General features: G+C 30.0%; 1 protein-coding gene and 2 non-coding genes across 5 annotated transcripts in view; 1 reads left to right on the top strand and 2 right to left on the bottom strand.

Moving 5' to 3' along the window:
• Gyc88E (Guanylyl cyclase at 88E) overlaps window positions 1-23,384 on the bottom strand; it is a 50,277-nt gene that overhangs the window by 1,612 nt on the left and 25,281 nt on the right. Inside the window, exons 2-15 of one of the 3 annotated variants that reach the window (XM_085203399.1) lie at window positions 13,909-14,081; window positions 12,922-13,203; window positions 11,459-11,664; window positions 10,548-10,671; window positions 9,741-9,882; window positions 7,114-7,240; window positions 6,061-6,265; window positions 4,335-4,481; window positions 4,017-4,149; window positions 2,719-2,946; window positions 2,029-2,421; window positions 1,576-1,690; window positions 1,013-1,094; window positions 613-700 (exon numbers count right to left, since the gene is read on the bottom strand). In XM_085203399.1, the coding sequence (XP_085059525.1) occupies window positions 613-700; window positions 1,013-1,094; window positions 1,576-1,690; window positions 2,029-2,421; window positions 2,719-2,946; window positions 4,017-4,149; window positions 4,335-4,481; window positions 6,061-6,265; window positions 7,114-7,240; window positions 9,741-9,882; window positions 10,548-10,671; window positions 11,459-11,664; window positions 12,922-13,203; window positions 13,909-14,076 (2,440 nt within the window). In that variant the 5' untranslated portion in view covers window positions 14,077-14,081. Of the gene's footprint in view, window positions 1-612; window positions 701-1,012; window positions 1,095-1,575; window positions 1,691-2,028; window positions 2,422-2,718; window positions 2,947-4,016; window positions 4,150-4,334; window positions 4,482-6,060; window positions 6,266-7,113; window positions 7,241-9,740; window positions 9,883-10,547; window positions 10,672-11,458; window positions 11,665-12,921; window positions 13,204-13,908; window positions 14,082-23,384 lie in introns of those variants that run through there. The other 2 variants (XR_014879112.1, XM_085203400.1) reach the window with 2 other exon arrangements.
• On the top strand, window positions 12,158-12,230 carry TRNAA-AGC (transfer RNA alanine (anticodon AGC)). The gene has a single exon. It is a non-coding gene; the product is annotated as a tRNA-Ala (tRNA).
• Window positions 13,455-13,528, bottom strand: TRNAI-AAU (transfer RNA isoleucine (anticodon AAU)). Its single transcript has one exon. It is a non-coding gene; the product is annotated as a tRNA-Ile (tRNA).

Below are 23,384 nucleotides of genomic sequence, written 5' to 3'. Positions count from 1 at the left end.
CTGTGATATTGTAATTATTGTAATTTAAATACAATGAATTTTATGTAATGATTAACAAACAAGCATCATTAGACATTTTTTACGATATTTTTTTATTAATATCAGTTATAACTATATTGTTTCTTTATTGACTTCTATTGTAGGTATGTCATGCTTTAGACTCATGCGGTAAAAGTGTAATACATATTACAACTGTTCGCTGCAGAAAGATTGGCAAAATGGCAATGATCTTCGAATCTCATGTTTTTGATGTTTGTGCTCTAAATATATAGTTTGAGAGAGAAGTTATTACCAAAATCTAGACCAGTTTTTATGAAAAGTAAAAGGATTTAACGAAAAATTTCTTACATTCTATAGAATTAACTAATGTAAGGAGTCAAACAAGACTCATAGTGCATTATACATAGTGGATCAATTTATTATTTTTTTTGGTTTTTCTTGTAAAGAATAAAATGTACTTTTTTGAAAATAAAAGTAAAGCTTGAGTATTCTTACCAATCTTTCCAACACGAAAATTAATTACGAATATATTTTACAAATATACAAATAGACAAATAAATAAACACAAAATATCTAAAACATCTAAACACAACACTCATTTTCAGTAAGTACCGATATCATCGACGCTATGTCTCGGTGCAGGGGACGATGGACGTGCGACGTTCAACGGCGCTGAATGCGAAGGCGATGTTCGCACACACTGATAATATTATGGATATCTTAATATATTTACATTTTAACATAGATTTTAATGTATTGCATTATTTTGTTCCATACAAGGAGACGAAATCAATACAAAAGCTTAGGCTTTTTGATTGGGCTTTAGAAAGCTTTCCTTGACCCAGGGTTCGAACCCAATCTTAAACAGTTGAGAATTATGCAGTGGCAGATTTAAAATAATTTGGTTAGGTATTGTGAATTCCTCAACTCCTTTTCAAGAGTTTATAATTTTTAATTAAGATGAGATCGCATTTTTTCTTTAATTATTGTAAAATTTATTAGAAAAACTTACCACGGACTCTGCAAAGAAGTCATTATCGCGATCTTTAGGTGCTGGCGCAGTCAAGGCTCTGCAAGGGGACGTGGAACTGTAACTTAAGATTTAATATTGGATAAAAATTGTTTCATTGATAGATTTTTTAAATAAAATGCTCAAAACTATTTTTAATTCTAATCTATTTTAAAAGCAAAGCCTCGGCTGTAAATTTATATATTTATAAATAAATTCCAGGATTATCTATAGAACTTGGCACTCATTTATATCTCAGCTCCTTTATTTTACTGCAAATTCGAGAATTGTTAATTATTTATTTCAGCTTCACGCTGTATCCTGCATACAGCAGGGTAGGGAGCCTAGCGTAAAGACACTGTGTTCCCCACTTTCTGCCGAATTCCGGAGACCTGCGTGCTGAGTGGCAGAATTCAACGCCGCACTTTGCCTCGACACCAGAGCGAAGAAATGAAAATATGGACGTAAATAAATATTTCACTTCCTGGAGTCGGGATCGAACCCACAATCGTCGCGGGGATAATAAAAAAATGCTATTTATAGAAATAGTATATTTATAAAAGTACCAAAAAGATGAATTCAAGCTGTCAAGTGTTCTTTGCGGTTCTAACGATTCAGCGTCCGTCCACACGCCGCCCACACTAGTTGATGTTGATCTCGACTCGGGGAAAGGTCGGAAATCTTTGAAAAACAATAATCATGCTATATTTAAATAAAATGGTTAAATTATCATGATATAGCCATTTTAGGTATTTTACTCATCAATTTCTATTATATCTTTTAAATTATCTTTTTTAGCTTCACTCTTAGTATATCTACAGCTACTCTATATAGCAAATTAAGAAAAGGGAACCTAGTGTTAAACGTTTTGTTTGTGAGGAAATAAAAGCAACTCATTCCCGAGAATGGGACTCGAACCCATAACTATTGTGTTTTGGCTGTAAAACAATTATCTTGATAAATTATTTAAATTTCATGATAATAAAAAAAAGACTTATCCACCAATATATTATGCTCACCTTTATCTTTGTCGGTTCTATTCGGCGAATTCGCGATACTCCGCCGAGCGACATCTTGGAAAGTGACAGGAGAATACATCCGTCTCTCTTCCACCGGTGACGTCATCACCGGAGTCTTTACAGTCGGCGAAGGGAATGTTATTTGATTTGGAACGTTATTTATGGAATTTGGTCCAGAATTTATGGAATTTGGAAGATGATAGTTTAATTCTTTAATTATAAGTTCCTTGTTATCTTTGTTTAGGTTTTGGGCTGAATGTTCGGCGATACTGTCCCGTACGTCGGCAGCTCTCTCCCATTCTAATTCGGATACGGGCCTAATCTGTTTTGATATCGTCTTCGTGAGGGAAGGTCGAGACTCCCTATCTTCTAGCCAGTAAGTCTTCATTGCACCTATAGGACAATATTGTATAAATTAGACACACTTTTCTGAAATGAGGAGAATCGATTAGAGTATAAGAAAATACTTGAAAGTCCTATACCTATCACAGTTTTCGTTATAGAAATATAACTTGGCTATTGGTGGACAAAAATAAACATTTCCTTTTTAATTAGATAAAAAACGTATTGAAATAAAAGCAAAGTAAGCTCCATCGGGGATATCCACATCAATTTCATAGAAGTAAATACAAATAAGTTTAGCTAATAATCTTAAAATTAAATTTTTACCTCTTGCGTTTCTTGAATTACCTTTGCCTTTGACCTGTATTTCTCCGCGTTCCGTCACAATATACGAAGGAGAAAGTAGTTCCTGAGTTGTTTGCGAGATGTGTATCCTCATTGCTTCAGATGTGGACTCCATTCTGGATGCTGTGTTCACTGAATCACCGAATAGACAGTATCTTGGCATTTTCAAACCAACTATCCCAGCGACCACTGCACCAGAATGAACTCCTACCCTTATTGACAAATGGGATCCTATAAAAAAATGTGATTACCATTAAGTAAATATTATATGAGTTCATACTAATCTATTAAAGAATATTCGAAATCATAAAGTTATAAATATAAAAATTAATAAAAATATTGAAAACACATTTTTTATTTTCATAATTTAAACGCAAATAAATTACAATAGTTTGTGAACTAAATTCACTTATTTAATCCACAATAATTGACTTTAGAGAAGTAAGCAATATTCCACGTAGCAGGGAAGGAAAAGAAAACCCGGTTCGCTTTTCACCCGCGTTACTAATTGTACAAGTACTGTATCTTACCAAAATGAAGAAATAATAATAATGAATTCCCCTATTTATGGCTCGAACCCATAACCATCGCTTTCACAGTCAGCTTCAGTTCCACTGCACCATGACATCATTTTTTTTTAAAAATACCTAATATCTTCCTCTAATCCTATATGATTTTTTTAAGCTTAGGAGTCTCACAAGTTTATTTCTTGCATGTACGTATATTGTCCAAAACATGATACAGTTCCAAAGAGCAGAAAATTACGGACATAATCTATTTTCATCTTCCTCGGTCAAGTGCTTTGGGATTTCGAAATACCCGATACGACGTTTGAAAAGTTGTACTGTGTTTAATGTTCATATTATACATGATCAATATGTTAATATTAATATTATCTGTTAAACGTTTCATCTTTCAGCTTTTTATAAGACCAGATCGTCGCGTTCTTGGGCTTAAATTTATTTCGTTTAAGTGATTATATATTTTACTCGATATTTAATACTCGAATTTTAACTTGTAAAACCAAAGGTAAACTTGTAAATCTATTTATACCTTTTACCACTACTTGTAGCGTCACCTCCATTCTCAAATAGAAATAAATAAGAATTATGTAAGATATCTACATGACACAAGTGCGAGAGGAAGCTGAGCGCAAATACAGTGGACAACATCACGATTTACGCCAACAACAAAAAAAGTCAATTCAAAACAACAGTTCCTAAGTTCAGCTCGTTTAAAGAAACTCTTCAACTTCATCGAGCAACGATCATTATTTAAAAAAAATAATTAAGGAACCTTACCAGTGCTAGGATCTTTTAGATCTGTGATCGCTTCTACCATATCGAGGGCCATGTCGCAAACTTTTTCAGCGTGATTGTCTTCTTTTTCCGGTGCACCGGATACGACCATGTACGCGTCGCCTATCGTTTCGACCTGATAAATTGTGATTAACAATTATATTCGTTTGTTCTTTTTTATACAATTAATTTATAAAATTCACAATAAAAACTTTTATATTAATAATTTATACATATTTATTGAAATAGTATCTAATATTTTGATAATTTATTTTACTATTAGTTACCCTTAAAAATAAAATAATAAATAATTATAATTACCTTATAAACACGATTTCTTTCTGTGAGTGTATCAAATATGGAGTACATAGCATTCAGCATTGACACAACCTCCATTGGGGTGATCCTCGAGCATATCTCCGTGAACGTGACCACGTCTGAGAATAATATTGACACACTATCGAACATCTGAAATGGAGGATTAAAATTTAAACTTTTTTAAAAAAGTTATTTTAACAATGGACGAAAAAGAAGACTTTTATTATTTTAGACACACGTGGTTCGTAAGATTTTCCTCTGATTAAGTACGTATACATTTTTACTTATATGTGCCACTTAAAATAGGTTTAGAACTAGACCTACCTATATTTAATTTCTAAAAATATCTTTCTTTTTTTTTGAATGAAGAATGAAGTTTTTTGTTTTCAATTTTTCTGTATGTGTAATTTTAAAATTATAGATTGATTTAGACAGCTCCGAGTATAAAATTTAAATATATCATCGCGCGTTGTTATGCTTTTCCCTGTAAAAATATTTTCCATTCGGTAACCTACTGAGAATAGGTAGGTAATAGATAGGTAGTTAGGTAGCTAGGTGTAGCGTATAATAAAAAAAGCCATAGGTTTATATATTATAGCTTTACTAATTAAGATTTGTTTTACAAAGAAAAAGGTGACAGCCCTAAAGCTCTAAAAGCTTAATATGCCGACATAATTTTAAATGAGATCGCTTTGTGATTGGGATAAGTGCCTATTTAATTTTCTTGCGGTAATTATTAATAGCGTTTATTTAAAGAGGTCGTAGTTAACTTATAGATATAATAACTAAATTATTAAATAATTTATATAAAAGAATAATAAGTTGTTGTTTGAGAAGTGACAAAAATAATACTGTTGATTGTGGTATTGTGGTAAGTCTGCTTTATAAGATATTTCTTGCTAAAAGAAAGTATTACCAAGTTGGAAAAATATTTTTGTGAAGGTTTTTAACATAAATGATTAATGATTACACGCCCATTTTAGTATTATCGTTATCTTAAGAAATAAACAATAAAATTAATTAACTCAGAACTTAGATAATTCCTTCTTATCTTTGAAACAAGTGAGCTTGTCTTACAAACGACATTGAAAGGAGATTTTGTCTTTTATTTTATATAATAGGAATTCGGAACGGGATCATTAAGAAAATACATCCTTACAATTTTCCTTTAATAATAAACAAAGGAAAACCTGTAAATAGCTTCATGCTTTATAGGGATCGAACCCCCAACTACTGAGTGTACAATTAGATGCTGATCCACATGGTTGGTAAATAAGTTTTTAGTATTTAAATTACAGAAGGATAAAACATGTATATTTCACCATAAATTTTACAAGAACACCTAACGCTAATTAAATTTAATTAAGAGCCATTTTAATAAATGTTGTAGGGCATTTTCTTCCTAAATTGACTTCTGAAGTAAATAACTTTTGTAAGATATTTAAAATAAAGGCAGCTATTATTATTGCTACATTTTTGTAATTTTATTATATTCAACTTATTTGCTACGATACCACAGTGGAAAAATAAAAATGTTAAATATTTCATTTCTTCCCGTTTAGACATACGTGTTTATATTAATTATTCAAAACTCTAAATCGTGATTTTATTTTCCCTATTAATGAGAAAAAGATAGCATGTAGAATTATATACTTTTTTCACAGAAAAACAATAGGTTAAAAAGGTCCGAAAATTTAAATACGTTTAGAAAATCTAAATAAATACATACTTCACAAGTGTCTATAGGATTTTCTCCGTTACGCAATCTGTCGGCAACTTGTTTGGGTATCATCTGATATAACAGTTCGTCCGTCCGCTTCATTTCTTCATCCAATTTCCGCATTGATTCTTCTAATTTTTTACTCTTTTGTTGTTCTTGGTCGAGTGCCAATTTAAGTTCAACAGATTGTTGCGTTCCTGCTAGCATGAGGTCTCTAAAAATATTTAAATAATTATTAAAAAAGGTTTAAATATAGATGATGTAGTGTTAGATAATTTTCTTCTCCATTATTAAAAAAAACGGCAAGAGTCGCATTTTAAATTATTTGTATTATTAATTAGATACTATTTTTTATTTACACTATGAAGTATTTTTAAGTTATTGTATAATTAATTTTATAAATATGACTTTAATATATGGTATGTAATATGTATATCTATTTCATTATTAAAAATCATATTACCACGTTCATAACATTGAAAGTCGTAAAGTAAACGTCACTAAAGTAGAGGGAACGTCGTAAAATTCCTAGTTAAATAATATTACTGAGCAAAATATTGCAAATAAGACTTGGGTTACGTCGCCGTATTAGTCATTTATTAGTTACGGGTTATGACTGACATTGTAAAAGTCCTCAATATTTTACTCAATATTTTTTATAATTAAGTATTTTGGCAACTAATATGTACACGGTGTATAAAGCTTGAAATCACATAATCTTCTTATGTAGGGGCAGGTAAAGGGAACCTTATATTAGTCAGTCTTTATATTCTTTATAAATCTTTATAGGTTATAATTCACTTCACTTTTTTGGGAAAATATCGAATTTGGCGTTAACAAATATTTTATTAAAAATTATAAAATATTCAAAGTAATACATATACAATTTTTGTGGAAATTTTACACCAATTCGCTATCAGGTATAAACTGAGAAAAAAAATTATTATGAAAGCGGAAGGTGGAAAATGGAGTATCTCCTATTCCAAGTTCCAGTACTTCCTATTCCAAGCTATTTATTTCCAACTTGTATTTTGTGATTAATATATTGCACCAGCGACTTACCTACTAAAGTCATGCATGGACAGATCGTTAATATAAAGTCCAGTTGACACCAACGCAGCGAGGTCGGGCATCACCGGCGTGCCCAAGTACATCATCATACGCCAATTATCCATATATATCATTTGACCTGTATGAAAAAAAGAAAGAATGAAAAAAAATTTATATCCTGGGTGATTCCTTTTACAGTATAGGAAAATATAAAATTTTTTCAAAGGCAAGGAAAAGGAGGAATATTGAACTTAAAAATAGTTCACAATCAGTATCATAATATTATGATCTTTATATAAATAAACATACCGAAATTAGTGAGAAATTTTGAATTTATTAGACTTTAAACACGATTCTTTCCTTTGGAACCAATTCTTAATAAACATTACAAGCAATTAAAATTTTAATAATTTAAATGAACACTTGTTTTTTTCAGCTTAAATCCTACATTATGTAAACTATGTTGATAGTTATTGTAAATTATAAAGGTTGTTGATAGTTATTATAAATTTATCTAAATTGGGTAAGCAAAGTAAGAGCTTTAGTTTTCGGAACTTGAATAACATCTGTAAATGACAATTTGACAAATGATGATTTAATTTTTAGAAGGGAGAACATTTATATCATTATGTAATAAATAAAGCAATAAATACAAAAAGTCAAATGAATTAGGTTAAAATATATCATACATTACGCACCCATAGTTGCTTTAGCTAAGTATCAAATATGTAAAAAAATAATCGGTAGAAGTGCTATTTCAAGAATATTGTGCAATTTTCTAACTGATGTAGTATCCAAAATCAATAATTTGAATTTTATCTTTATTTAATATAATATAAAATATCTATTCAAGTGCGTAATTGTGTTTAAAAAAATAATCATTTCAAATGATGTTAATAAAATAATAAGTAGATATTTGTTGATTTAAAAATATTGTCCATTTAAAGACAATTAAGGAGAGTGCGTCTATAATTAACACTACCGTGATAACAAAACTATGCGGAAATCAACTTAATGTGAGTGGTGGGAAAATTTTAACTGCAAATAACAATTAAATATTAACAAGTGATTATTTTTTTGTGCGGAAATAACAATTAACTATTAATAATTCTACGGAAATTAATTGTTAATTTCCACACAAGCAAACATTCGGATTTAATTTAATTGTCAAAGGCACTTCCAATTTGCCTAACTCTACCTAAAGTGAGGGGAACGACACATCGCAATACACAGAATACCTTTCAGATGTAAATTTATAACATCAGGTAATCGTCTTCCATCGTACGCAAAACGTTTCTTCGGAGTTACGCCTGAAAAATTCATATAAAAAGTTTCTTTTCTTTGCCTTGTGTGAATATGAGAAGGGTAAGATTTAGAATCCGGATGGTGTATAAATAATTTATTATTTTCTCTATATTCATTTTTTTCTTCAAATACCTGCTTAGGTTACGTTTCTTTGTATCAATTTTTTATATAATTTTTAAACAAATATTTCGGACATATATTTCATTTAAATAAAATGATTGCCTTACCTTTGAACACATTAGATAAGTACAGCTATATAATTATAATGTGGATGAGAAGATGAGAAAGTTTGCTTGTTAAGCGTAACTTTATAACATAATATAATACATTTTATATGCTTTAAATGTCTGTTTCTAAAGTATACAATTAACGTTTATATGCCATTAATTCGTTACAAGTCAATGTAAAGGTAACGAGTGTTTTAACTACAACTATTAGTATAATATCTAATGAAAATAATTACATACCTTCTACGTCATATTCGTATAAGCAAAACTTTCGTAATAATAGCTTAAGTAAATCTTTTTGTAGATTTATTGAGCTTAATTAATCATATTATTTGATCTTCCCGCTATGTCCCCATATAGCAGTATAGACAGAAAACTTAGTGTTAACACATTTCGTTATAATATAAATATCTGGAGATATTGCGGCGAAACTCAACGCTGTTAATTTTATAGTTTTAAATTTGCTGCAATTAAATATTTAGTTTAAGAGGCCAGTCATGGCGCAGGGGCACAAGCGTGCGACTGTAAGCGATAGGTTGTAGTTCGATTCCTACTCGAGGAAATGAAATATTTAATATTTTTACCAGAAGGAAGGACTAAAAATCAAGTTAAATAATTTGCTACAATTAATTTATGTCTACGTGAAAAAAACGGTGGTAATAAATTGTTTACACAACGTTTTTAGTGGATATATGAGATAAAGGTCTCATTACAAAGACTCACGCCCTCGTCAGTTTGATGAGGGTACCATTTTTACAGGAAATGAAAGCTTTCCAAGAAAATGGATACCGATGACGATAGCAATTGTTCCTCCTGGTATGTTTAAAGTGCATTATTTAATATTTTTTATCAAAATTTTTACTTTTTATTTGGTTTTGAAGTAATAATCATTATTTAATTTTTTATCTTATTTGGATATTATTATATTTGATAATAAAATACAATGGATCGAACTGTTTTAATACGTTTGATACTGTTATTTTATTTAAGATAATTTTATTAAATTAACGATGAAATTTTTAATTTTTTGGATCATATAAAATCGAAATTTAGATATACTTTTTTTTTCTAAATAAGTATATATTCTTTCTTTTAAACAAATCTTACCTTTCAATCTTAAATTCTTCTCAGTTGTACAATCTGATTCGTCCGAAAGTCGTACCAATTCATTCCTTTTGTCGGGCGCCTTTTCGTGCATAACGGCTTCCACAGTGACGAGCTCGAATATGTTGTTTGTGCGATTTAAGATCTACAAAATTTAAATATATTTATTTTCTTTAAAATTATGTAATAAAATCATAGAATAATAGAATTCGCACTAGTATATTAGTTATTATTTTGTTTTTTTTTATATAATAGAAATAAATGGCAATAAAGAATGCTTTTGTCATTTCACACGTGCTATGAGAAAAAGGGAATGTCACACATAATATTTGATTTTTGTTTCATAAGTTTATTAGACAAATATAAAAAATATATATATTTATTTTAATTTCAATAGTTATAAATATACAAATAATCCTTAAAATAACTCATTCAACAAGAACAATTTCTATAATAACTAATAACTTTACCACAGATAGCGTACTACAGCTTTAATTGACAGATAGCACAAACAATAATTTAGTTAGCCGAGTTAAGAGCAAAATGGCTGTCGCCGACAGTTTCTGGAAACTATGAATGGTTTTAATATTCTTTTAGAAATTCAAATATAATTTTCTTCTATATACGAGTACATAAACTCCTTATTCATATTGTTATATATATTATGATACCATACAACCAGTGCATTTAAGTAGCGATTTTCAACATTTAAAAATGCAAAAAAATATTTATAACAATAAAAATGCGAATGAAAATTATTATTCTTGTCCAAAGTCCTATGTCCTTACAACCTAAATATGATTTACTTACAGTTTGGAACTTAAACGCAATCAAGGGTCGCACCAGGTCGAACCAGTTCGTAATCTTCTTTCCCACTAAATCTGGCAAGATAACCATGAGGGAGTTGCCGATACTACGCACTACCATGTCGGAGCTACAACAAAAAAAATAAACATATAAAAAACTATATTTTTAAATAAAAAAATGTTATGTGAGGTGAATTTCTTAAATACGCCAATTTCTTTACTTTGATGAGATATTTAATGGTCAAACCAAATAAATGAAAATAATTTATTTTTCTAAGTGGTAATCAAACTCAAAACATTGCGTTTTTTATTACAGATGCTGTCCTACTATATTATAATGATGTCGTCATAAATAAAATATCTATATCATATTATAGCACCAGGATCAACTAGGAGAATATTTTCAGGTACTATCATAACATTAGACGTATTATAAAATGTTTTTACAGCAAAGTGTTCTATATGACACTTTGAAACTCAAGTTTTAAGTCCCTTAACCATAATTTAAGACTCGAAAATAAAGCGAAAGAATCTCTCTATCTATATAAAGTTATATATAGAGAGAAGTCAATTTAATTTATAAGAATCAAGAAGTTATTTATTTTAAGAAATAAATTTATATTGTGGGTGTTTTGTAACTCCTAATCGAAGTTAATTTTCTTTCCTGATATTTATTGTTGCTATTTTTAGTTTAACTGAGTCTACTTGTTTAACTTGTCTCCTTTGACGGGAGATAATTTCTACACGTGCTTAAGTAGGTGTAGAAATTTAAGCAAATGGCTTAGTGTACGTTTATATAAATACTTTTGATAGAGAAACGGAATTAGTAAACATGATAGCGTATTTGTTTTAATGGAAGTTACTAATGTATAGAACGCTTCTTAGGTAATGAATAAAAATTACATAATTACTTACCCAAAAACAATGCAAAATGGAAATATTTCAAACAACACGGATGCACTTATCGGCAGATGTTTCTCTTCTCTGGTCATAGCCAGCGAGGCTAATGTGAAGGCACGGTTGTCGAAGGTCAGCTGGAAGGTCACATGCACCGTGTCAAAGAGCAGCTCTTCCCGAAGCAACTCTATTCGCATCTCCTTGTGGTAGAAATGTCGAGCTACCTGTTAATTTTCATTTTAAATATATATATTATATAGAATTAATTAATTAAAAAGGAAGATTAAAGATTTTGTTATTGAATTTTTTTCTTTCCTATATACAAACATATATTGCATCTTTGATGGGTAACATTAGATATTTTTTTATAGATTCACACTGTATCGGTATATGACACGGGACGGTAACCATAAGCACTTATTTTAAAGATACTTTACATACAATTTAAGAGAGATATCGCTAAGAATGGCGTAACTCAACACCGTGCATTATTAATTATCAGAGCGACGAAATGAAAATATAAAATGGAAATCGACGACCTTAAGTTAATTTTAAACTAAAAAAAAAACAATTTTTATCAATTAGTTAAAAGCGCCATCTAGTTACAAAGTATAGGAATCACAAGTATTTTATAGCGCCATCTAATATATGATGTAAGATATTAAGATCTGTCCCTATAATAGTTATGTAAAGCTAAAATTTACGTAGTGAACCAACGGGGGCGTAGCTCAGATGGTAGAGCGCTCGCTTAGCATGCGAGAGGTACCGGGATCGATACCCGGCGCCTCCAATTTTTTTATATATTTTTTGTACTACTAAATTTATAATATGCATCTGTTCTCCTATATCTAGGGTTTTTTTTAATATAATAATCCTTTCATAGTATATGTATATTTCCTTAAACAAGGTAATGATGCGAATTGTAAACTAATTCTACTTATACAATTTCCTTTTAAACTACTAACAGTGATTTATCATTTAACTTTAGTTATAAACGACGTACGTTTGAATAGTGTCGTAACTTCATTTACATAAAGTATTTTAAAGACTAAAGTTCTAGGATAATTTGGAGAAACTTCTGTGAAATAAGTAATTATATAGTAACAAATGTACACAAATATCTAGATATCTTTTTAATATCTTTTTTCTTTAGCTTCACGCTGTATAATTTGCGGGATATTGTCGGTGTATTGAATGGCGGAACTTAACGCTACGCTGCTATTTGTGTCATATATTCATTAATAAATAAAAATATATATATTGTAATAAATAAGGATCCATTTCTTAGGGGCGTGAGTGATTCTTATCGCAAAATAATATAGTAACTTATAACTTAAAACTTTATAACATTGGATGATTTCAAAAGAAATAAATATACATTTTAATCTAAATACTACAATAATATAAAAAAAATATTTGATACAAGTTATTATTCTAGATATTCAATATAAATCTTAAATTTATATAATTTTTTAACTTACCTCCCTTATTTGCCCCATAGCATAGTAAACGAAACCACGTCTTTTCGATCTATAATGCAACGTCAATCCCTGTCGGGTCTCGTTCTCACAAATAAAGCTGGGCGCCCTCATCCTAGGGTAACTGAATTTCAAGTATTCGTGTAAATTGTCCAGTCCATTCAAGAAGTCTCTCATGTGACGGCCCAAAACTGATAAAACTCTGTCGTAGCCGTACTGTGAGACGAAACCGACGAAATAAACTCCCATCTGGTCCATGAATTCTCGTTCTGATATACCGAGTACCTGGAAAAAAATGTATAAATTTTAATATTGTTATCGTAATGTTTTGATATATTTTTTTTTTTGTTTTTTTTTTATTTATTATTAATTTTTAAGATTTTTTTGCAAAATTTTTATTACATTTGTAGTGTAGGTATTATATTTTTTTAAACTTGTTAAAATTGAATTAAGTTTTTTTTACTATTTTAAAATTTATTAATAATACTATAAAAATAAAAAAACATGTAAAAAAATATTTAAAACAAAAAGGAAATTGGCCCATGAGGGGATCGAACCCGCGACCTTCGCGTTATTAGCACGACGCTCTAACCAACTGAGCTAATGGGCCGATGAGCAGAATGTCAAAATTTGTAGTCTTAAAATATTTTGTAAATGTAAATTATACTGTCTTGTATATGTAAATTAATTTCAATTGTATTTATTAAATATGAAAATTTCTTGTATTCTTCAAAATTGATGATAAGAACTAAAAAGCCTTGACCAATATCTCAGAAGCTTAGCTGTTGGATTAAGAATAGATGGATCCGATAAGGCATATCATTATGAGATTTCCCAATCGGAAGCCCGAACCCTTGTCCTACTATTGAAAGATATTTCAAATATATTTTTTATCTATATTTAATAATGTAAAAAGTAATTATATTGAAAGTAATAATTTTATTACAAATAAAAACTTTAAAAATATATAAGTAGGTACTACAAACTTACTTCTTGTGCTTTCTTAGCTAGTCTTGTGATCAAGTTCTCTGGATATACTTGGTGCACAGAGAACGACGGTTGTTCGACACCGGCTTGCCTCCTGATGTCCTCCCATCGTTCTTCTCCATACGTCTGGCGGATATACTCCGCCATGTTCTCTAACAGTAGCCCATACATGATGGCTGCAACAAAATTAATAAAAAATTTGATTTTAAAATTATATACTTTACAATCTTACAAATATATTTTCATTCCCTGCAGTGCTGTCTGCGGGATACAGCAAAAGAAGATTTATAAAATTAGTAAAATGACTACTCGATTTTTATTGATGTTAACGCAATAGATAACAATATTCGAAAAAACTTTATGTAAAGCTTTAAAAGTTTAAACTATTAAATGTTCTTAGAATCAATTAAATTATATTAAATGTATGACAAATGGCCTTAGTGGTACAGTGTCTGATGAAATATGATGATTAGGGGTTCGATTTTGACTTGGGGAAATGAACGATTTTCACTTTTTGATTCTGGAGACATCTAGACAAAGCACGGGTGAGTTTCGCCAATGAACGAAGATGAGTGAAGATCGAAATGTCGTAGCACTGGGTTCTCTCTCGTTACTCTATTAAATGCAGGATAGGTATATAGCTATAGAGCTCAAATTCTCAAGTCTCTCTTTTCGATTCTGTCTCATCTTCATTTTCGATTTTGATTACGTGCAAATAAAGAAAGTATGCGCTTAACTATTTAGATGACAAAAACAGATAGTTATATTTCATAATTAAAACCAAATCTTCAATTTTTATAATAATATAACGATGTGTTATGATAATCAAGATAAAGTCATATATCTCCGTAATTTGAAAGTGAAATTCACATCTTATTTGCAAAGCCTCAAGGATACCAAACTCTTTAGGGAGTATATTTCAAGAACGCTTGGAGCCGAGTGGAATTATACCTAATTAAATAATTTTCTTATGATTATGTATATTGAAGCTTATAGGTAAATGAATACTTCATAATTTGGTGATTATATATTAAAGCAACTATGTTTTTTTAATAAAAATGTAATAATTATAACAAGATACTATTTTGTTATAATTATTTATATAAAGTATGTTTTACTTATTAAAAAAATATATAACAAGATTTGTGAGAGTATTTGATTTTTTTTGCTATTTTCACGAAACGCACACGAAATTAATGTGAAAACACCTATTCGGCATTCTCCGCCTGAATAAGACATACAATATGTCTTCATGATGAGCGGCGGGACTCAAACCGTGCTTTGTCTTAACCACAACAAGGTAATGAATATAATTAACACCCCGAGGAGGGGATCGAACCCACAACCATCATACTTACGATAATAATTTAACAAAAAAAACATCGAGTCCAAGGTTGAATTGATAACCTCCTTTTGTCACAGAAGTCGGTAAAAAAACCTACTGAAATGCAAGTCGATGTCACCCATCCTGTTTTTACAGGAGGACTTTTTCTTTTAAGGTAAGGAACCCTAAAAAAGAAACTTTATATAGAAGACACATCAGCAACTTTAACATACATATTATACTTATAATTATAAGCGTGTATAGAGAAACGACAAGAGAAACAAGGCGAGCCATCAAAGACATTATCGTCATAATTGTATACGGAAATAGGATGGTCTGGATAAATGGCTGTGGTTGGATTGCATGAACATAATTGATAAGCGGTCAGATTCTATAATAAATCTTACTAGGTGATAGTTTCACTGAATTTCGATTTAGGGATATCTAATATGGGTTAGATAGTCAAAGAATTAATAGCTTAAACTCTAACTCGCTCGCTTAAATAGGCTTTCTATTGTAATTTTCAATTAAATACCACGACTAATTTAGTTAGTTTAGTACTATATTGTAATACTGGAATATTATTTATATTTTTTACGGGATGTGCGTTCGATTCCCACTCGAATTAATTAAATATAAAATTTTTCATATTCTTCCCGAGACAAAGTGTGCCGTTGACTTCGGCCACTCAAGACGCAATACCTCTATAATTCAGAAAATCGGGAATGGAAGTGTCTCAATGGGAACAAAGTGTCTTACACTAACTTTCGCTCTCGACAAAATTGAACCCACAACCGTCGCTTACAGTCACAGACGCCGCGACGGCCTCTATAGGTACTTGTTTTGTTATTTGTTATTAATATAACGTCGTAGATTGTATGGGGTCCATAAGCTATTATTGGCACGCGTTTATGTATAATCTTTTTAGTTCCGCTATTGGAAATATAAAGAATTTTCCTTCCGCATTTCGTCCTTTTTGTTCATATATAAATTTTGAAAAGAAAGAAAAATATGTTGTCATACTTTTTTACTCATATTTTTTTACAAAATAACATTTTTAATATTAAATGTAATGTAATAATAAATGAAACATTTTATCTAAAAGTAAAAATTGCGAATATTTTGATTATTAATTAATAAACTCTAAAGGTATGTATGTTTTTATAATTTTTTCAATTTTTAAAAAATGTTATAGTAAAAAGTGGTCTTTTTATTATTTTACAAATGAAAACAATAATCATTCTTTTCTTGCCATACAAACACCAGAATTTCAACCTTCATTATAGTGGCTATTTTTAATGAAAAGAATCTCGAAGTACGACGGATATTAAAAATATTTGGTAGTTTCAAGTAATTTTCTGTTGAAAACTCCCAAATCTGATTTGAAAAGCATAAACTTTAGCATCTGTGAAAAGCTTAATCTTTAATATTTTCTTATTATTTTAACACAAAATTAAATTAAATCTGTCACCTATTCTTCTATTATAATGTTTAATTGCAGAGATGTGTTTCGTTATTTAAATCTACATAAATTTATTATAACAATTAACACCCGTAGTACCACCATTATCAAATGTATATTTCATTGTAAATGTCATCAGACGTACCTAAAGAATAAGTAACATTAGAATCCTTTTATGATGATATCCAAAAGCTATAATTTTTAATTTCAACATATATACTGTATCCAAACGTGATAAGGACCAAATCGGCGTGGCAATATTTTATTTGGAGAATTTAATGTCCAACACTAACGATATAGTGGGTCGTAAACTGAACAGTTGAAAAGAATGAAATAAATTGTTACCTTAATATCGGAAGGACCTTTTTTATTGTAAAAAAGCTGTAAGTATTAAAATTATATTAATATATATAATACCTGTTGATTGAATTATAACGTATAAATACGTAGATAGAAGCAAACTTTTTCTATGTGAATTTTTTAATTTTTTTTCATAACGACGATAAAATAATTTTGTCTATTTTTAATATCCAAAAGTGCATTTAAGAACAATTCGAAAATTTCATTCTTGCAGATAAAACAATGAAATGAAAATTTCATAATAAGGTTTTACGCAACTTATCTTTTGTTTACTGTGGAACTTTTTTTAGTGAACAATTTAATTTTTTCCTATTATAAATCTTTCTAAAACCTCTAAACTTTCTTTTTTTACCAGAGCGACAAATCAAAATAATTAATTTCCAAAAGTGAGAATTGAACTTACAACCTTCGCATTTACATTCCGACTGTAAATAACGAACGACGGACTAAAGATTAAATATTTTATTTTTTTTTAAATCTTTAAAATTCAATGCCTACGTGATCACATATATAAATTATATATAACAGATTTATAACGAATCAATAAAAATTCTGTTCCCATAATACACATACTTTAAAAGCCTTCATGACGTGCGAACATCTCTATGGCGAACGCCGATGAATGAACTATTGTGCAACAAAGTTCATTGGACATAATTATGCTAATAATTTATTAGAGTTCAGTTTAGTATTTTTACAACATATACGTGATTATAATACAAATGGGTCTTAAAACATACAATTTTGTATGAACTTAAAAAAAAAAACAGCTTCACGCTGTATCCCGCACACAGGAAGGTAGGCAGAAGGAACCTCTGGAGGCGTTGCGTGTTGAGTGGCAGAACTCAACGCCGCGCTTTGCCTCGACACCAGAGCGAAGAAATAGAAATATAAACGTATATAAATATTGTATGAACTTTTATGTGTTTAGGTAGGTATATACAGTGTACATCTCTATGGAATAAGATGAAGATGATATTTATTAGGTACGTGGCTGGAGTGAGACAATGTCTGTTTTTTAACGTGATGTGAAATTTTGGGTGCGATCCTTACTCGGGGAATGTCTATATTTTTAATTTTGTCTGCTGTAGTAGATATAGCGCGGTGTCTTATTCTACTCAACACGGAATTTCTGGAAAATTAGGTGGAAAATGGAGAACGGAATGACTGTTAAGCGGACAAAACAGTAGTTTTTATTTGTTATATTAAATTTTAATTAAACCTTTTTTTTTTTCACTGTGAGACGACGCAAAGGAAAGATCCTTTTATTTTACAAAATTATAATATTTTATCAATAAAAAAACTATTTTAATAGTGTAAGTTGATGAATATTACTTTTGACAAAATTCTAAGCAATTGAGCTAGTTATTTGCGTTTTAGTTTTTAAATAAAAGATTATTTTATATATTATTCATAATTTTCTTACTCAGTTAAAATATTTTACGGTAAAATATAAAATCTTCAAATAGCGTCATAATACCTATATTAAAAGTTGAACACTCGCATATTTTACTTAATTAAGGTTCTCATTTAAACGTAAAAGCTTCATTAGCCTAATCTCAGATACCTTGAAGGTAGACTATATTTAGATAAACTTAAATAAAGGCTGATCATGTCCCTATCTCCTTATCACCTCATAAATCTCCCGTCTGTGAGTTATTGGAAAAACGTGGGAATCTCGTTAACTACAAAGATTAATCTGGTTTAAAACTTTATCGTAAAAGCTAACTATAAGATAATCATTAATCATCAGTTAAATTTACCTAATATTTTTATAGTGAACTGAAAATAATAACTACAATAAATAGTATAAAAAAGGTATTGATTCATAAGCATTCAAAATAGTTAATGTTAAAAAGAATGTCAAATTAATTATAAGGTTAATTATTATTATCTAACTAACATCTATAGATGAAAATAAAAAAAAAACAAATAAACAAACTCTTCCGTATTTCTTTATTATATCAGTATAGATTTATTTTAGTTTTATACCGGCTTTATAGACGGACAACACGGACGGACAACAAAAGTGATCCTTGAAGGATTCCATTTTTTTTCCTTTTTAAATAAGCCCTAAAATATAAAATTCTCAATACTATTCCAGTTTACATTTAGGCAGCTTCAGTAATGGCTTAGCTTCTTGTTTGTAATACGAACATGGTAGTACCTGTACATATTTACTGCTTGATTATCCTATGAGTTTTACATTAAATAATTTATTTTAATTAGAATTATTTTAAATTTTTATTGATAATGTATTAAATATTTATTTACGTTTATATTTCCATTTCTTCGCTCTGATGTCGAGGCAAAGCGCGGCGTTGAGTTCTGCCACCCAACACACAATGCCTCCAGAATTCGGCAGAAAGTGGGGAACGGAGTGACTTGACACTAGGTTCCCTCTGCCTACTCTGCTGTGTGCGGGATACAGCGTGAAGTTAATGTACTAAAAATAATTCAAGTTAAAAACTATTTAAAAAAAAATCATCAAAAACTAACAACTGCTTAGCAACAGCCATTATCAAACAATGGTATCTAATATTAGCTGCTATTGTTTCATTGTGCCAAATCTGGCGTAAAAAAATTTTACGAATATGGCGCTCGTAAAAATTAATAAGCAATTGTATCTATAGTTTCCGCGTCACTAGTATAAAGTAATGGCTGTAATCTAAAACTATAGATTATTAGATCTATCTAATCTCTAGACCTATGTCTCTAGACCATATAGGCGCAGTGGTACGTCTCGCTGTAAACGACTGATAGTTGTGTGTTCGATTCTAACTGAATTAATTTTGCTCTGGTTGCGAAACAAAGCACGGTATTTAGTTCCACCACCCAACTAGTAATGTCTCGAAAATTTCTTAAATGGTGAACAAATGTCTTACCCTAAGTTCCCTCTACCTACCCTGCTGATACAGGGCTGAGCTAAATTAATAAATATTAAATTATTTACTTTATATGTATTGAAAATTATATTTTGTTATAGTGGTTTGTTTCTTGTACCCTACAGAATATGAATGACCACAGCATTGTAAATAACACCTTACGTCGAGGGTACAGAGAATAAGGGCGATAAAATTAATTTATTGCTTAATGAACTTTTTAACTTTCATTATGATTTTTTAACATAAAACTTTAAAATAACATTTGTAATATTAACATTTACGTGCCTATAAAAAAAGAAAAATATTTTATTTTTATTTATTGTTCGTGAAAGCTAAAATAGATATTCTCATAAACTTTTGTTTAAATCTATAAGGAAACTTTAAAGCTATAGAAGCTTAATAAGTAGTTTAGTTTAACAAATTCAACTTTTAACACTACTTAACCTTCCTTCAACGTTCCAATGTAATACGAATTAGTACATTAGATAACTAACAGATTTTATTTATTTCGTTCACAAGTATATTACCAAATATCGACACATTCGTCAATTCGATATTCTGCAATCGTTGCCAAAACAATGGTAGTCCCAAAAATCTGAAAAACATATTTTCTATCATACAAAAGCCTCACGTGCTGTACCCTTTTTGGTACAATCGCTTTGCAGAATAACAAACAGTTTTCCGAGGTCAAGTCTAAAAATACACCAGGGACAGCGGATAACGGGTCTATGCTATTTAATTTAGTATTCGATATAGATATTATGGTATTTCACAATTGGATAAGTATTTATATTGGGGACGGATTTGGCAACTAAGCTGTGTCAAAATAGATAATGTTTTTTATATATTGAATTTTTGTGTAGCATTCTTCAATTATTTATTAGAGACCGAAACGCAACGGTTGACAGTTCGATTTCCACTCAGGGACACTATCTCGGAAAGTGGGGAGTGAAGTGCCTCGACACTAAGTTTCTTCTGCCTATCGGGTCAGCGCGAATTTAACAAAAATAGAATTTGTGCGTTTCTGTTTTGAGAGTAGCAAATGTCTCTCTCTCTTTTTAAACCAAATCAAGTAAAAAACCTAATTTCTTGATTATTATTAATTTAATTACGTTTTTCAAACCATAGCCTTAAAAATTACTTTGGACCATGTTTCGCCTGAGTTACGATAACATTAACTTTTTAATTAATTATTTATTTATAACTAAAACACAGAAGATCTCTTCCCCGCCATCTTATCGTTTAGTATTCTGTACGAAAAGCTTATCTAATGGCAGAAAGCCTTTGTATATTAGCAATGTAATTAATTAATGAAAAACAAAGAAGCTTTTGATCTCACATTAACTTGCTATAAAGAATTTAGAGTAAAAGAAAAAACTTAATTGAAATTTTTGAGGCCAGTCGTGGCGTAGAGGCACAAAGTGTGACTGTAAACACGACTGGTTGTGGGTTCGATTCCCAATCGAGTTATTAAGTATTCATTAATTTAAATGTATATTTTCTTTTCTTCGCTCTGGTGTCGAGGCTAAGCGCGGCGTTGAGTTCCGCCACTTAACACCTCCGATGCCTCCAGAATTACCCAATACTATCGCTTGTACAATCAAACAAAGTTATTTTGTCATGATGGTGGCAATATAAAGATTATTTTATATATACGAGTATGATGCCAGATAGATGAGGAACATAACGAAGTGAGGTGTCGCAAAAGTATATAAAATGTAGTGTACTGAAAAATGTAAGATTATGTAAATATTTGCGAAGAAAGATATCACATAAGTTTTTTCTTACTAGTAAATTTTCACTACTTTGTAAGCACGGTTGTGTTCGATGTTCGATCCCCACTCGAGGTAATGAAGCTGTTTTTTTTTGCTTTTTACCTCGTGTTCTATTATTTTTTAAAATAACTATTAATATATTATTTATTATACTTTGATAATTTATTTTAAATTGTTTGTAATTATTACAATCTAAAAATAAATGAATTCAGTTAATTTATTTTAAACTGCTATATAATATAGTTAATGTTGCCACGTAAACGTTTTTAATTAAATTGGGTCGTCGCAGTAATTAACGATTAATATTGTGGTAACTGAATTCTATTCAAAATATTGTTTTGTTATTTTTAGAATGTTAGATAATAATTTATCTATAATTTATATATAAATAACTAAATTTCATTTTATGACTATTATAGTACCTACTAACAAAAAAAAAGCAAATAAATCAGCTTCACGCTGTATCCCGCACACAGCAGGGTAGGCAGAGGGAACCTAGTGTTAGGGCACTCCGTTTCCCCCTCCGTCGATTACTACGAGGCATTACGTCTTGAGTGGCGGGACTCAACGCCGTGTTTTTGGCTTGGTGAAAGAGCAAAAGAAATGAAAATATTAATAAATAATAATTAATTTCCTCGAGTGGGGATCAAACCCGCAACCGTCGGGTTACAATCATATCCTTGTGCCCATGCACATGCACGACAGCCTTCTACCTACCTACTGTTGTTATAATATAAAAGTTGGCTATAAAATTATGAGCGCCTGAAAGAGGTTAGATTAGGTTTTATGCGTTCACAGCTGTGTCCGTACTCAAAGATAGTAATTAGCGATTTAACTCACTTTAATAGGTACAATTTTGTCTATTTGTATCTGTTTAATATTAGTTAAACGTTAATTAACGTGTCTGGGAGGCGCTGTTAGGTTTAATAAAGTATAAAAATATGTAGAAAATACAAACGACAATGATCGTAAGTCACTGAAACTTAGTTATAGCTTCTATCCTATTATTTTCAGATTTTCTGATTCATATACCGATATTTTGTTGGGAAAATTCTATATTCTCAATCAATTGAGCTTTAAACAGATATGTATGTAACCTACGTAAGCTCTAAACGACTCTTAATAATATTATAGGTATACTAGATAATAAATAAATTCTCTAGAGTTGTTTTCATTATTTCATTACTTTTTGCCAAAACCTATAATGAAATTATAAATCCACAATTAGTCTAGAAGTGTTAAAACAAACTTGAAGTAATTTTCCCACTTTATACCATAAAATTTGCACAAAGAACGAAAGTAGGGCAGTAATCTAATAAATTGACATGAGCCCTTTTATTACGTAAATCATAAATCAATATGGGGCTTCACACCGTGGTGGCAGAAACCATGACAATTTGAGTCATACATATAACCCAATCATTATATTATATGAAACCAATGAAGAAATTAAGTAGATGAACTCATATTTTGTTTTAATTTTATTAGTTAAACATATTTATTGGTTAAAGTTAAATGTTTTAAACAACTTATTTTAATATAGTGTAAAACCGAGATAGATAAATTGGGATACTCGCCCCACTTTCTGAAATCCTATGGGTTGTTTAAATACATTCTTCCTGCGGCCCCTATTTTTTTGACGGCTGTAGGCAGCCAGAGCTTTCCCCTAAAAG

The sequence above is a fragment of the Heliconius melpomene genome, chromosome 19 (genome assembly GCF_056956725.1).
Source record: "Heliconius melpomene rosina isolate 202511_hmr_F chromosome 19, ASM5695672v1, whole genome shotgun sequence".
In the NCBI taxonomy this organism is placed as follows: Eukaryota; Metazoa; Arthropoda; class Insecta; order Lepidoptera; family Nymphalidae; genus Heliconius; species Heliconius melpomene.
Note: the sequence above shows the minus strand (reverse complement) of the source record. Positions and strands in the feature narration are given on the sequence as shown.